This window comes from Corapipo altera, unplaced genomic scaffold (genome assembly GCF_003945725.1).
Source record: "Corapipo altera isolate COAL_440 unplaced genomic scaffold, ASM394572v1 0, whole genome shotgun sequence".
In the NCBI taxonomy this organism is placed as follows: Eukaryota; Metazoa; Chordata; class Aves; order Passeriformes; family Pipridae; genus Corapipo; species Corapipo altera.
Window position 1 is genome coordinate 58,657,749 of NW_020884872.1, and position 16,300 is coordinate 58,674,048.

The window sequence follows — 16,300 nt, forward strand, 5'->3', positions numbered from 1 at the left end:
TTTATATTTTTGGTTCTCCTGAGGGAAATTTGACCAGAGCTTGACATATATGCACGAGTTTAATATAGAAATATTTTGAGCAAAATATAGACCAACACCATGTATATGACTATTTCTCTGGAAATAAGCTTTCAGAAACATACATAATTAAATATAAAGAAAATTAAGAAAACAAAATATTAGGTTCATTGATTAAAAATCACTAAAATCCAGCAAAATAATACATTGCAATTTTAAAAGCTTTGGTAATTAACAGTAACCTTGTAGGGAGATTTATGGCACCGGCCCTGAATCAGTACAGATAGCTCGGGATGGAGAATGCAGAAAAGTACCCTCTCCTCACACTGGGCTTGAGTTGTCTCCTGTGCTAGGTACTATAGAAAGCAGAGGTGGGGTTCAGTCATTATACTGGTCTACATTTCCTAAGGCATCTTAGCCAGTATCTGTAAGATAGTAGTGTGAAACATTATGTCCTCCCTTGGGCAACATGGATTCACCACATGAGATCTTTGTGACATCCTAAAAAAAAGAAATAAAGCAACACTGGAGAAAATGCTTTAAGTCTAGCAAAGGGCATTTCATGTCATAGAGGGATAGCATCATTAAGGTTGGAAAAGACCTCTAAGATTGAGTCCAACCATCATCATACATTCACAATTTAAATGTGAACTTCAGTGAAGTTAGCATACATATGTATGTGTGTGTGTGTGTACACATACATATATAAACATATGTATATACACATATGTGTATATACATATACACACACAGAGTGTGTGTGTATGGAGTCAAAATCTCGGGTTTCTGTGTATCACCAGATTTGCACTGCTGCAAAAGCCTGGACAATTCATCCTAAAGTAAAGAAGGATCAGAATATAACTGCTCTTGGCAGAATTTACCTTGAAAGACTGTTTTTTGAGCAGATGCTTTGCAGTTGTTTTCTTAAGAAGTCATGACCTTGCCATGGTACCCAGTTCAAAAGACTCCTGAGCTCTGTTGCCAGCTCATGAAACAGAGCTGCAGGTGCCCAATATGCAGGTTTCAGCTCCTGCAGTGCCTCCAGAAGTTCACAGAGCAGCACTACCTGAAAAGCAAGCCAAAATAGCTAAATATCTCTCATCCTAAGATACTGCTTTGCAATCACAGATGCAGACAACTTGGTCTGAATCCAAGCAACTTTTGTTGTCAAAATAACCTTGGAAATTCCTGACAGCAAGGAAATCTGATGTTGAGCAGGGATGAAGTAGGTTCATCAGCCACTCCCCTAATGTGGTCTAGATATTTACTGTGTCTGTAACAGAGGTGGCAATATCTGTTTTCACCTTCTGGAAACTGCAGTGTAAGACTAAGGAATCATTTTTTTGTGTACCAGACTTGGCTGGAAACTCTTGCCCCAGTGTTGTCAGCATATTCCTATTCCTCTCACGTGCTGAAGTCACCTGGCATTAACTGTGGGTGAGAGAATATAGAGGAACTTTTGTGCCAGTTAAAAACAAAATTTCATTATAAAATTTCAGCCAGGTTCTCTACTGGTATGGACCTTCAGAAAAAAAGTACCCGTTCCTCAGAAGGCACTGCCTGGTGATGGGGACTGGGACCCCACTGCATGTGAGGCCTTGTACACTTGCAAAAGCATGAGGGTTTATGACATGATCTGCATTTCCTCCTCCCTGTGGACTACCACAAACCCTTTCATATCTGCAAAGAGCTTAGTTTGAATGCTTGATTTATTCAGAAATTAGGAAAACCTGTCAAACTATGGACCAGTGCAATTTTTCACCACTTTCCATTTTCGAGTGTGGCAGACAGTGTCGGTTTATGTGTGTGTCCCTTTCCCTTTTTCCTTCTTCTTTTTTCCTTTTTCCTTTTTTTTTTTTTCAAATCTATTAAGATCTTCAGAGTCCTTCAGATTAAGTCCTTCATAACTCGCTCCTTGTTGTCAGAGTGGACATTTTTTCCTGCACCTTTCATTAGCCTGAACCTCAATTATCAGAATGAAATGAGCTCCAGCATTCCAGCTAGATGGGTAACATGGAGAACAACTTGTACTCCTTCTCATTTGTGTTTCCTTGAAGAAATACCTCAATAAATTCATAGATGTGAATTCTGGGAATCCAAGGTCATTTACAGTGAAGTGTAAATTTTATTTGCCTCCTTAAATAGCCTTCAAGAATAAACCCTCAGTTCTTGTTTTGACAAAACCAGCAGAATACTGTGTCTTCTGCTATTATATTACAAAAAGGTGACTTTCTTTTCTGGTGGTTCATTGCAGCATTTGTGTGTGCCTTTGAGATTTTAATTCCTCAGTGTTAAATCAGATGCATTATTACTGCACAGTGAAATGTGTCAGTAGATACTTAGGTTCAAATTTGCATGCTCTGACATCTGTTTTCCTGGGTGCTTTATAAACAGTTGAATATTGTGGTGCCCAGAACATCACACAACTGGAGATAGGCTGAACCCTTTAAGTGGAATGCTGCTCTGTCAGGTCCATTGGAACGAAACATTTTAATTTGTGTGCTTATGGCATTTGTGTTTCAAAGCAGAATTTCGAACATTATGGTTTTCTTAATTCAAGCATATTTGTACCTAATGGTATCATCTTCAGAAATCACTTCTTGTAAATAAGCTCCTTTAAAATACTACATCTATCTTATTTGCTCTGGGTAGCTACATATTTCCTTCATCTAACAAAGACATCTCTTTATATCTGAATATCGGTTTTTAAAGTATTTTGAGCAAAGAAGACATATATATCCGAAAGTTATATACAATACACTGGAATTTACCTCCATTTTAAATACAGTGTTTCTTTTTGAGCACAAGGAAGTTATTTGTGTGGTTTTGAATTTTAAAAAATATAATTTGAAAAATTGGGAAGCTGCTTCTTTGCCAGGCTCTGTATTATCCCCTGAAGAGAGCACAGATTGGAAATTTAAATAAATAGATGGCAGTTACAGTAGAATGAACTAACCAGGGATGCATCTTGTGCAAGATTCAGGTAACATCAAGCCTGAGAATCTCAACTCTTGCACATAATTTGAAATATAAACAACATTTAATTGCTTGGGAAATAGGATATTTCACTGAGAAGAAAACCAGGCTGCTTTCATTGTCACCCTGTGCTTCAGAGCCAGACTCAAAGAGCATAGCAAAAAAAGTGCAGTTATCCAGAGAGGCAAGTCTCACCCAGAAAGGATCGAATTCAGTGCAGGGCTACATCAGAAGGGGAGGCAAAGTGAGATCCTCTGAACAAATCCAGTGAATGCCAGATTTAATTACTGCTGAAAGACTCCAGACCTTTTTTTAGGAAAATCTTTTTTTATTGGTGGTATATCAGGACAGAGCCCTACAACAGATATGTTTCAACGCTTTAGCATCAAATCTGTTCATTCACCCTTCCTGGTTTTAGATTATCATTTTCTCCTTCCTTCTTCCATATGTTGCTGACATCTGCTGTGACACAATACATCTGGCTCTGAGAGCCTCGCACAGGGGCTGTGATCAGGTACAGTGCAAGGGCACTTTTGTCTGCTGGCAGAAGAGGATAAGGCTGGGCTCAGCTATCAGCAGCCTGGTTACCCAATTCCCTGGGGACCTTCCTCCCAAAGCCTACAAGAAGTACACTCAGTATTAACTGCTTTGCTAAAAGTGTCCTCCCTCACCTAAGCTGTATTGTATTGATGCAGATTTTAAGGTTTTAATGTAAACCTTCTAGGTTAAATGTACCACACTGCAAAATGACTCAAGTTAATTACTATGAATTGGGAAATGGCAGCTCACCGATCTTAAAGTTCGTGCTGTGATTTTGAGAAATAGGGAGGAAACTCAATACCCTTATAACTACTTTTTATTGGAAATAGTGGCATCAGCAGGAGAAGATAATGGATTTCAGTGTCTCACATGAAACACCTACCCCAGGAAGAATCTTGTGTGATTTAATTTGAAAGAAAGAAAGAGTTTGATGATACAGAGGGGAGAGAGTACCTTTTAATATATCTTTTAGTGAATGTGTATGTATATTTTAGTCAAATCTGGTGTCAGCTAGTCATTTATTGCATAACTGAAAAAGTTTCTTGGTTATAGCACACAGTTAAGGCTATTTAAGAAATAGTAAGGTAGATATTAATCATTCTTTAAAAGAACCCTTTGGCAGTAAGAATTTGTATTTCTTGAGTCTCGCTTATTATGCAATGCCACTGAGTTAAAAATGTTATTAATCCCAAAAGTAACAGACTGTTGTGTGTGTTGCATGGCACAATTATATAAGGAATTTGAGCAGGAAAAAAAAAAGAAGGTGAGTGTAGTAGACTGAAGAGTTACATTTCTAGGTCAATGACAGGCAGTCTGTACAGAGGAGGCTCATAAGCTGAGAGAAAAATAGATTGTCATTTTGGCACCAGAAGTGGTGTGTCCTGGGAAGAATATTGTTCCTGATGCACAGGGGAGTTGGGCTGAATCTTCTGATGAGAGAGATTAGTGAACCTTTATCCTGACCTGATTCACCCACAGCAGTCACCTGCTGTGGTTTATTCTTTTTTGTATTGAATTCAGTCTCTACCGTTTAGAAATCTTAGTTATAGTTATAATAAATTTCCAAAACAGAAGTCAGATTAACAATAACTTTGGCCATACATCCTCCTCTGGCTGCAGTTAAATGGAAGGAAGAAGTTTGCATCCTGAACTGGACTATGTAATAGCTGAATTGGGCCCAGTTTGACAAACTGGAGCTGGAGTACGATCGGCTGAGCAGATTCAGGCAGACCTGAGGGCAGTGTAACCATGAGCAGAGGGGTAGTGCTGAGCAGGTGGTAATGAGACAGGAAACACATCTTCCCATGGCACTGCTACGACTGACAGAGGACAGGCTGTCGATCAGAGGCAAAATAGATGGGACATATCCCGCCACTCTTTTCACCTCACTGCATGCCCTGCAGCACAGTCATTCTCAGTGCTCACAGGAGTGTTTGTTAACTGGATTTCTACTGGTAAGGGCAGAACTTAGCATCTTACAGAAGGGCCAGAGAAAAATGAGATCATTAATGCAGTCCAAAACATACACAGACAGCACAGGAGCTGTCTAGGTGTAGTCATTAGGGTAAAGAGCAACAACTCTGTCTCAAATATAGGAGAGTGTATTAGGGGAGCAAGATTAGAGACAAGAGATAGTGCTGACTCTGGACAACACCATGACCCATAGAACAATATAGAAGGGTTGCTGTATTTAGACGGGTTCCAAGTGTTGTGTGAATTATCTCAGATAATTTTCAAACATCTGAGAAAGCCCAGGGTTGAGAATCTAGTAACAAGACTAAAAGCAAACTGTAGCCCAGTGTTTGATTTTCTCCTAGCTAGAAGTTCAGCATACAATGTTACTCTTGAAATACAGAAATATAAAGTTAGCTATATTTGCAATATATCTATAAATATAAAAATGATAGTAATAAGAGTGTTTGAATGCCTGGCTTCAGAGTGATGGATTAGTCTATCTCCTTTCTAGTGGCTGAGGCCTTAGACACCATCACCTAAGTTGTGAAAGCACCTTTTGGAGGTGCTTAAAAATGAGAGATAAATAGTCACATTTCAGGTTACTTTGAGCTGAGTTCTGCCCTGTGTTACACCAGGGAAACTCCGTAAGCTAAAACTTAAATGTCTGTTTCCAAGACCTTTTCCCAGTAAACCATTTTGCAACAGTTCTTATCAGAGCTTTTTCAATTAAAAAGTTTATTCCATTTGGGGTTGCTTAGAGGTGGTCAAATTACAAGCAGAAAAATGCCAGACATTTGTCAACAATTATTCCCTTTTTTCGTAGAAATATCCCTGTTAACAATTTCCTGGGCAGCTCTGGGGATGCATTTTCTTTCCTTTATATTTCATTTCATCTAAGTTGTGAGCTAGGATTTAAAGGTCAAATATCCTTAGTTGATGTAAGAGGAATTTTAAATACCTTACCTCTAGAGCCTTGTGAATGGGTTTAGCAGCACCTGGAAATCTCTATTGACAGACACTCAGCAAACCATCGCTGATAGATGGGTAATCTTAAAATGACATAGTGTCATCACAGCTTGTGTTAGGACTGAACATCCAAGTACAAGAACACACAGGTGAACAAGTGCTGAGTAGGTGTTCTGGAACAGATGCACTTGTGTAATGGTTAGGTTTAGTCTGACCAAATGTAGACATCTGTTGCAGAGATGTCTATATATGAGCAGGCCATCCCAGGCTTCCTTTACAGCCAATTGAGGGAAGCAGACATTTCTGGGCCACAGTTCACCTCGCCATTAAATAGACAACTAAAACAGAAATGATAAAACCTACCTTATTTGCTTAAAATATGCTGTGACTTGGAGGAGAAAAGAGCTCTAAGCGTAAGAAATAATTCGCCGTGAGTTCATTTTAAATGAACAATTACATATGGGAACATGTCTTATATAAAGGAATTTATTTGAAGAGTGTGTTTTTAAACAGTATATAATTATGTGCCTCCTACCATGAGGGAATAATTTTGAACAGAATTAGGAGTTTTGTTTTGTTTTATTTTTTAATGAATGGCTGCAATCATAAGGCAGTTCATGCTCTGCTTAAATTAGATTCCGTTGCTGCATTTCTTCTACTATTTATCTACTAAATAAAAAATAAATGAACAATCTGGTATAAAAATCTGATTTTCTAAGGGAACCTCTGATTCCTCAGAAAGAGTCGCTGTATTCTGGATGAAGAAAATGAATTCATGGTGAGTTACCTAATGCCAGTCACTGAGTAGTGAACTCAAGAATATAGAAGTTAGAAATGAAGATGAAATAAGGAAATTTTAAAACTGTAGAGAAAAGGTTTTATTAACTAATATGCTCCTGTTGTGCATATATTACCCTCTAGCATTTTTGAATGTGTCTTCTAATTGTGTAATCAATGAAGATGCTGATGTTTACCAATGAAAAGATTTTTTCCTGCTAGTACAGAGCTGTGAATTAACTATAACAGTCCCATAGACATCTGCAGCTCCCTGGAAGTATAATATATTGAAAAAAAGTTTCCAGCATGCCCTTTTAAATGGGTAGAATCTATGTGGCAGAAGGATGGCATGTTTATGAACACCCCTTACAGACACCTACTGTGCCTGATAAAAACACAACAAAACAAGAGGTGTTTTTATTTAATAGAAACTGTAGCAAAACAACACACAAATGTGTACTGGAGAGAGATTAAAGCAAGAAAAACGGCAAATGTTTCTGTGCAACTGATTTTCCTAATGCATCTCTGAAACATTTTTGCTTAGATCTGCACACTGTTTCTCCACAGAGATGTAGCTCTTTGGAGGTGCTTCTTTGCATCATTTCTCTCAACTTTGCTGTTCATGTCTAGACCTAGGCTGAATGGTACTATCGTATTGGGTGATAAATTATGTGTGATGATTTAGATAATAATGTCTACAAGATAAAAAGAGGAACATTCTGCTGTAGTTATTCTCTACTCACAATCAGCCCAATGCTTGCTGTTAACAGGCTGGCGCCATCCGCAGGGTGATCTGACTACAGACTGTTGGAAATTGCGTTCTAAAATTGCCAGAAGCCATTACACGTTATTCTTATTTACTACTGTAATTATAATAAACATTGTGTTCCAGAGATGAGTTCTTGGCCGTATGGAATATTTGACATCCAGTTCCCTTGCATTTCAGCAAGCTGCAGTTTTTTGGAGAGCCTTATCTTTATGTTTTCTTGCAATGAGGAGACTTTGCAGGAGTCTTCTTTAAATTTGGCTTTTCTGAGGTCTATATTCATACAACCTCACCCATCAGAGCCACTTAATATATTCTGCTCCATATGTATCCAGCAAAGCTCCAAACTGGAGTCTAATCTGAAGGGACAATATAATATCGAATAAAAAGATGCACATCTGACTTTTCCTCCCCATGGGCAATTACTTAATGAATGATGATAATGAATCACATGTTAATGTTAAGTTACAACAGATACATCATTGTACACAGGGAGAGTGCTATGATGCTCCTATTTTGCAAATTTTTTTCAAGGATCTTGGGTGAACATGCCTATTCAGCTGTGGAGAGCAAATCTTAGTGCTGTAGCTGAAAGCATATTTCAGTTAATAAGATGTTAAAAATCTCTTCAGAGACTGTGGACACAGAGTGTAGCATTAGTCCTCTCTGTACTTTAAGCTCCTCACATTTTAGGGAAGTGATTATTGATTCAGAATAAAAGCCAAAATCATCACTTAAGAATTAGTACTTCATTATTTTTTGTACATAGAAAGCAGAGTCTTACAAACTACGTCCCATGATTCTGTATTCTGTAACACAGTTGACTGGTTTTAGTATTTCCCAGTTTTTATTTTAAGTATCTGTTGATTATAGCTATAGTACTTCTTCCCACCATAACCATATACCTTTTCCTAGAGAAAGGTATACATGCAATCTAAAATATATATAAAGAAATATAACCAAAAAGACTAGATGAGATGTTTAAAATGAGTTGTTGAGAAATGGAAGTTTTATAGAATAGAATCCTGGTGAAAAAAATGAGATTGAATTGCCCAAAAATGGTTCCCCAGGAACATACTGTTGTAATAACATTTTCTTGAAGCTCAGCCTAAATGGGACTTAAAAGAAAATGTTTCCTCTTAATTCTGGTGAAGCCTGAAGTGTAATGGATGCTGTGCTAAGAGTTTTCTGAGGAAGCTGAGAGCACTGTCAGAGGAAAGAAGATTACTTGGAGAGGGAGTGCACAAAGTCTAGCCTTCAGTTTTGGCAGTCTTTCTGCAGAAAAATACAGCTTATGTTACCTGAATGGTAAACATGAAGCTCTAATCCAGGTGTTTTCCTGGATTCATCTGGAATCATTTAAAAAAATAAATAAAGTGAAACACAGACAAATAATACAAATGATACAAACCAAGCACAGGCACATCATCTGTTCAAAGCAGTTCCTTGTAAGTAATCAGTGTTTTGAGGAGGAATTGTTCAACCTCAACATTGTTCATTAATTAAGTAAATATATAAAAATAACATAAATGTGAACTCTGTTGACAAAAGTATGCCCAAACTCTAAGACTGATCTTTCAGCTGATCAGATTAACACAGACACATTTCATTTCCTCAGTGAGTCCAGTACCACACAGGTCTCTTCACTCCCACTGTAAGGTCATTCCATATCACTGAATGGCTTAAGGGAGACATTGTGAAAGCAAGGACTCAGGCCACAGAGAAGAGGGGGAGGGTGCTTTTTGTTATGAGAAAGCTATTAAAATAAGGAGAAGACAAGGCTTGAAGGAAGATTTATGTAGTTTCACATGGCTATATTGGCTTCTTACATCTGATAGAACAAAGGGCACAAAAGTTGCCCAAAATTATATACTGCAAGCAAGATTTATGCTGATTTTAATGTGACATGGAGCAGAAAATGTGTTCTCAGCAAGATATTTATGCCTGCAATTTGAAACCTGTGCTTTGATTGTTCTAGATGATAGCAAATTTTCAGAGGCCATCACAGTGCTGCTTACCTGGATTGAGCGAGGCGAGGTGAATCGTCGCTCTGCAAACCAGTTTTATTCGATGGTGCAGTCAGCCAACAGCCACGTCCGCCGGCTCATGAACGAAAAGGCAGCTCATGAGCAAGAAATGGAGCAAGCCAAGGAGAGTTTCAAAAATGCCTTAACAGGGATCCTCACTCAATGTAAGTAACTCCCTTTTTGTCCAGTGTTGTTGTAGTGATGGTGGTGGTGGTGGTAGTGGTTTTTTTATCATTTTGTTTGTTTGGGGGTAAGTAGTTGCAATACAGTCATATTCTACTTCATATCCTGTTCCATACTCTGTGGCAGTTTGGAGGATCAAGGACCATTCCTAAGAGCTTATTATTCAAGGTGAGCAAAATTTCAGCAGTTTTGTTTATTATTAGATGAAGACATGCTCTATGCATAATGTCTACTGTAGACACTTCAAGAATGGACCAGACAGAAGCCTCACTGCTCTGAGAAAATATCTTGGGGTTTTTGAGAGAAGGGATGTGTAGCTTGTGCGTTGCAGCTAGTTAATTAGGTCAGTTAAAGAATAGAGCACAATTAGGTAATATTTTTAACCTGGATTTAGGTAAAAGACAGTAGGAGCCAGCATGCAGGCCACCCCCAAAGTAGAAGAATATGCTGTACTGCTGCTGGCATCAGGACTACTTGACTGATACAATGTCAGTAATAATTTGGCAGATAAACTGTCTTAAATATCTACTGCTGGCAGCAATTTCCTTAGCACAGAAATATAATCAATGAAATTACCTTAATGAGGTTCCCTCATAAAACAATAATCGGGATACTTGACAAGAAGTTTTCTTCAAAGGCAAGGGAGGCAAAGAGAAGAGAAGAGAAGGAGGTGAAAATGTGAGAAGGGGAAAAGAAAGGAAAAGGCAAGAAAAAAATTTAATTTTTGCTGGATTTTAATGTGTCTACTCATGGTTGTTCAAGCAAGAGGCTTTATGATACTCAGAAGGCTGAAGCCTGAACTTAAGAAAAAAGCCCAAGACAATTTATCAGATGGAGAACAATGCAGTTGTTGCATTGTAATTTCTGAATCATATCCCTAATCTTTATGTAAAAAAATAAGCCTTAAAGGTTTTTCTGTAATACATTTCTGGTCCCTCAGTGGACATCCTTCGAAAGTTAGGGCTGAAGGCACATACTTGGATGGACTTGCCTAGCTTAGGAGAGAAGCCCCTGAAGCTTTCTGCCTATGTTATGGTAAGGTCAGCATCTCAGAAGGCCAATTCATCCCAGGGCATATGTCCTTCTAATTTAAGAGCTTAGATGCCTGAACTTAGGAAGAAAGATTTTGGGCCAAAGACATTTGATTTCTGTGGACATCTGTTCAGTGAGTAAATTTTAAAGACAGCTAATTCCCTTGGTAATTTGCTAGGCATTATTGTCTTCCATTTAGCATCTAAAAGGCAGTGTGAGACACAAAGAAGCAGACACCATGCATGGCGTGCTGTTCAGTTCACACCAGGGCCTCTGTAGTTTTGTGTGCCACAGCCAGCTCTAGCATTCAGAAATGCCTTCTTCAGCTGCATTAAAAAAAATCCCTCATTGTCAGCAGGCTGAACTTTAGTTAAATCAGTCTAAATTAGCCCATTTGTCACCAACTGTTGTAGAACATCTGTCACTTTGGAAATAGAGATGCCTGTAGTTTCAGGTGGAAACTTGCAGTTTTGGCTATCTTGTTTTGCTCCTGTCATGTACTGAATGCTGAACTTACAAAACCAGAAATAGGTCTGGCTTAAAAACAAGTTTCAGAGTCCCAGCAATGCCTGGAAGAAGAAAGTTTCTGGCGAATCTCGCCTAGGAGGACAAAGTCAGGAAAAAAACATCCTCAGGGAAAGGTGTTACACTCTGTGGATTATAAGAACAAATTTTACAAGCTTTCCAGATGCTCTCCATTGGTTATTTTATAAACATCAGAAACATTGGCCATTATTAACATTAATGTGTCTTATTAAAATTCTTTGCAAACTTGCTGCGAACAGATGGATGATATTTTTGCTTTACACATGTATATGCCTAAGATTGCTAAGCATGGAGACTGTGAAATGAGCTTCCCGTTTTTAAGGGAATTTGAATTAATCTGTCTTTTAATTGATCTGAGGAACGTTTTTCGTGCATCCTTTTCCATTGTTTTTCCACAGTCCTGCATAATTGGTTACAATGTGTCAGTTGCTTTATGAAGAAGAATTTGAAAATACTAGATGTCCAAATTAGGTGTGTGTGGTCTATTAAATTTTGCAGCATGACAAAAACTCACTTCTGCTGTTCTGCAGTAAGGATCCAAAAGTCTAGGCTAATGCTGCAGCTGTGTGGCCATTTGATATAAATATTACAGTATTTTTAAAATATAATGTGGCATTACTCTGTCATGAACTAGGTCAGATGTCCAACTTGGAGCTGACCATTCTGAGATTTCTTTGCAGTTAGAAAAGAAAAATAAGAATCTCCAGGGAATGAGTCATCAAACTGACCTCATGGTGCTCTTCCAGTGAGATGAATCATCCCTTGGATATGCCGTTTTTTCTCTGCTATCCATAGAGGATTCACAGGGGCCTAGCTCTGAACCAGATGTTCAACTTTTTACATGCCTTGTTTAGAGTAGATTAATCCCACTTACTGTGTATAGCCTTGATACAGAAGGATATAACGTAAGGGGAGAACTTGGAGTTAGATAAAAATGCCAGCATTGTAGCAAAAAATGTTATAGAGAGTGAAAAAGAAATAAAATGAGCTTCAAGTGCACTCACCTGAAACACACACACACACACACACACACAGAGACACACACAGACACACACACACACACACACACACACAGTGCGAGTCTCAGTAGAAAGTGCTTTCTTATTAATGAGGATTACTGTGACCAGAACATTTCAGCTTATGGCCCAACTGCTAAAGAAGTACAGGTATTGAAGTCTCTGCTACAGATTTGTACCTGGAGGTATTTAGAAGACTATCAAGCAGATTACCCCTAAAAATTTGTGTCAAGTGTTCAGCACGTGAATTAATTATCTGACCAAGATACTTGTGGCGGAATGAGCTATGAAATAAAGTGTATTACTGCTGTCACACCACAAGTTTATAGCACTCGATTTAAGTTCTGCAGGTAGTCTTAGTCTTGTTCTGGTGCTTCTTCAGTTATTTAAGGGATAAAGAGAGAAAAATGTCCACTCCTTCTTTTTATTAAATTACTTAGTTCTTTAATATTTGAATCTGTACCTAAAATACAGATTGTTTTCCTGAATTTTGGGTAGGTCTGTGGCTTGATTTCTAAATTCTTCCACTGTGCTTCCCCATCTTAGTAACATGTGACACTGCTCCATGACTTTTCATTCATCTCCATTTCATTTCCTCCCAAACCACCTTTTCAGCCTAACATTTACCAGTGTTGATCCTCATGTTTAAGGAAAATGGGAACCCTAGAGACATCTGTGTTGGTCTGTGGGCGGTTTTTAGACTACACCAAAGCTACAATTCTCTCCTCTGACTTTCTTCTCCATGCATTGTAAACTTTGTCTGTTTATTGAGGTTTCAGACTATTCGGTGAAATCTCCCTTGACAACATTGTCAGAAGTACCTATAGGTGAGTGAAAATCTAAAATCCCATTCAAAAATTATTTTGATATCTCAAGAGTCAGACACAGAAGTAGAAGTGTCCCAGTATACAAGTGGATAGATTACACAATGTAGTTAAGAGAAGTACCCCATGGCTGGGTACTAAGCAGATTATGACACCTATTTATTTTTGTCCATTTTACTAATTAATGACTCTTCAATGGACTTTGCAAATAGGAATCAGGGTCTATGAATCAGTTTCTTGTGTTCATGGGGGAACAGTGGTTTTTATCATGGAGCCCCCTGGCCAGATTGCTTCCTTGTCATGGACTTGTAGAGTCAGTAAGGTTGGAAAAGACATCCAAGATCATTGAGTCTAACCTTTGAATGAACACCACCATGCCAACTAAACCATAGCACTAACTGCCATGTCCAGTCATTTCTTGAACACTTCAGGGATTCTGACTCCCTGGGCAGCCTGTTCCAATGCTTAACTACCCTTCCAGTGAAAAAATTCTTCCTGATGTCCAGCGTAACCATGAACAAGGGAAGATGGCTTTAAAGTGAAAGAGAGTAGGTTTTGATTAGATATTAGGAAATAAAACTTTACAGTGAGGATAGTGAGACACTGACACAGATTGCCCAGAGATGTTGTGGATGCCCCATCCCTGGAAGCATGCAGGAGCATGTTGAATAGGGCTTTGAGCAATCGGGTCTAGTGGAGGATTTCAACCTGCAGGAGGCTGAAACTAGATGATCCTTAAACTCCCTTCCAAGCCAAACCATTCTGTGATTCTATGGATTATGAGATTATGCAGTTTACCTGCTTAGTTTGTTGCTAAGCATCTTCAGCCCTTATTTGTGAAACAAGATGTGAAGCTAGATACAACTTTGAGCTGATTCAGTAGGCCTGTCCATTAAGAACAGAAGACTGGGGAGAAGACTGTGTGTCATGTGCCCCTCTTTGGGAACCTCTGAATTGTCACCCCGAGTTTTCCTCTCTTTTTACTTAAGGACTTCAGTGTTGTGTTAGACTACACTGACTTTTTATCAAATAGCTGGTAGGTATCTAATATGAATTCTCACCTCATCCCCCTCCACCAAAGAAAAAAAAAAAAGAAGTTAAATAATTCTGAAGGGGAAAGCATTCTCAACAGACTGAATAAAGTTCTCCTCCTTTCAGGTTTCTTCATTTTCATTCTCTGATCTCTCTGGGTATGATTTAATCTGTTTTAGCATTATCAGTGCCTTCACAGATATAATCTGCATTTTTAATATTAAAAAATTAAGAAAATGTTAAAAATCTTTTTTGAGCTTTCTTCCAGAAATGATTTGCAGCAGTTTTGTTTTTCTCATTACAGGTTCACATCAGACATTGCTCTCTTGCTTTAGAAAAGATAAAATTTACATTGATATAATAATGATTACTAAAATCATAGTCTTATCTGATTTGCTTTATATGCCATACAGTACTCCTTTCTCCCAGTAATCCTTCCACTTTTTAGCATGTTCTCACTGTATTAAAAATGATGCCAGTTTCATTACAGTTATTGAAAACATGCTGGTTAAAATTCTCTTAGCAGGCAGGCTTTTTATATACAATCATGCTTTCCGAGTATTCTTTGAATTGCTCTGTATTAATAACAACTTTTAAAAGGATTTTCCTGCTCTTCGATTGTCCAGTCATACAGTCTTTCTTTCATTTGACAGTGATTAATTAAAAAATATAAGCTTACTTTATGTGCAAATTTTAGGTCATCATTAAGCTCTTTGTGAAAGAGATTGAGTCATATAATGTGTTTTTACATTGCAGCCCAGATCTCAGCTGGTGTCATAGAATGCCACTATAATATAAATATTAATCATTCATGTCATTAGTTGCCACTATTACTTTCTACCTTGGTGCATTTCTAAAGAAAAAAAAATTACATACAAAATAACATCCACAATCCATCCATGAGTTTTTGATATAGCTCATTTAATCAGTGTGCTCTTGGCTCATTTCTGTGCTGATAATTTGTCCAGTAAAGCTCAGCTGGGTATCTCTATTCTTTCTCAGTCGTCCTTCCATTTTCTGTCTCATGTACACATGTTCTCAAAAGCATTTCTATCCAGGATGTTGTGGCAGTGGCAGAGAATAGAGATGAAAGACTCCATTTATAGTTTACCTTGCATTCTTATAGTTCCTCCCCATTTTCTGGTAGTATAACCTTTTGTGGTTGCAACTTGTAGTGTTTCACGTAGCTTATTCCTTTGTGTTTCATTTTCTTTGAATTTCTGCATTCCTTCCGTTGTCTGTAGCTTTCACTCCACCTAAAGTCAATACGAATCTTGGTATTGATTTAGTGTGGCCAGAATTTCAACAGAAGCTCTTCTTCTGTTATTTTTAAGACTTTTTTTTTTTTAATGTGGACCATTAAATATGCATGGTGCTTTATAGCAAAATAAAAGCACTGCCTTCCAAGAGATTTCAGTCTAAGGCCCTATTTTGACAACTCATGCCACTTGCCTGGAATTGCAGATTTCTAGATGATGACATAGGGTTCAAGGCAAAGAAGCATATGCTCTAGTCACGTGAAAATGTGTGCTTGGTTTTGAATGCTTTGCTGAGTAGAGATGGAGGTAAGGGCCTGATGCTTCACAGAACAGAGCTGTAAATGTTTTGTGGAAATAAAGGATTAGGGAAGAGAATATGACATTGGGGCAAGGAAGGAAAGATGAAGGTTCCACCCAAAAGGGTTCCTGAGTTGGCTGTGCATATCACATGGTCTGCACATCTAAATCTGTTTGGACTGCTTATAAGTGATTGAATAAACCTTATAAATATGAATAATCCTATGCAACTATGACCGATTGAAATACTTACTCCCTTCATTATGCACTAGTCGTGCTTCTTGTCGAATCACTGGATTTGTCCCAAATGGGGTAGTTCATGATGATGACAGAGATGTTATGGGGACGGGAAAAGAGTTTTGGAAAGGGATAGACTATGTGGTAGAGAAAGATGGACACACATAGAATGAGGGAACAAAAATACAAAAGGAAGATGAGACTGGAGGCAGTAAAAAAAGAGAGAAGAGGACAAGTCATGGCAGAGAAGGTAACATAAAGTATGGAGAACTAAATGTTCCCACATATGATGTCTGAGACGATTTTTTGGTTTGATTGCCAGAATAGGCTATGACTGTTAAACCTCCTC

The 16,300-nt window shown here is 38.1% G+C and overlaps 1 protein-coding gene across 10 annotated transcripts in view; it reads left to right on the forward strand.

The window, feature by feature from the left end:
* ENOX1 (ecto-NOX disulfide-thiol exchanger 1) overlaps positions 1–16,300 on the forward strand; it is a 363,435-nt gene that overhangs the window by 273,379 nt on the left and 73,756 nt on the right. For all 10 annotated transcript variants that reach the window (XM_027649508.1, XM_027649489.1, XM_027649479.1 and 7 more), the window contains one exon: positions 9,477–9,689. In XM_027649508.1, the coding sequence (XP_027505309.1) occupies positions 9,477–9,689 (213 nt within the window). The remainder of the gene's footprint in view (positions 1–9,476; positions 9,690–16,300) is intronic.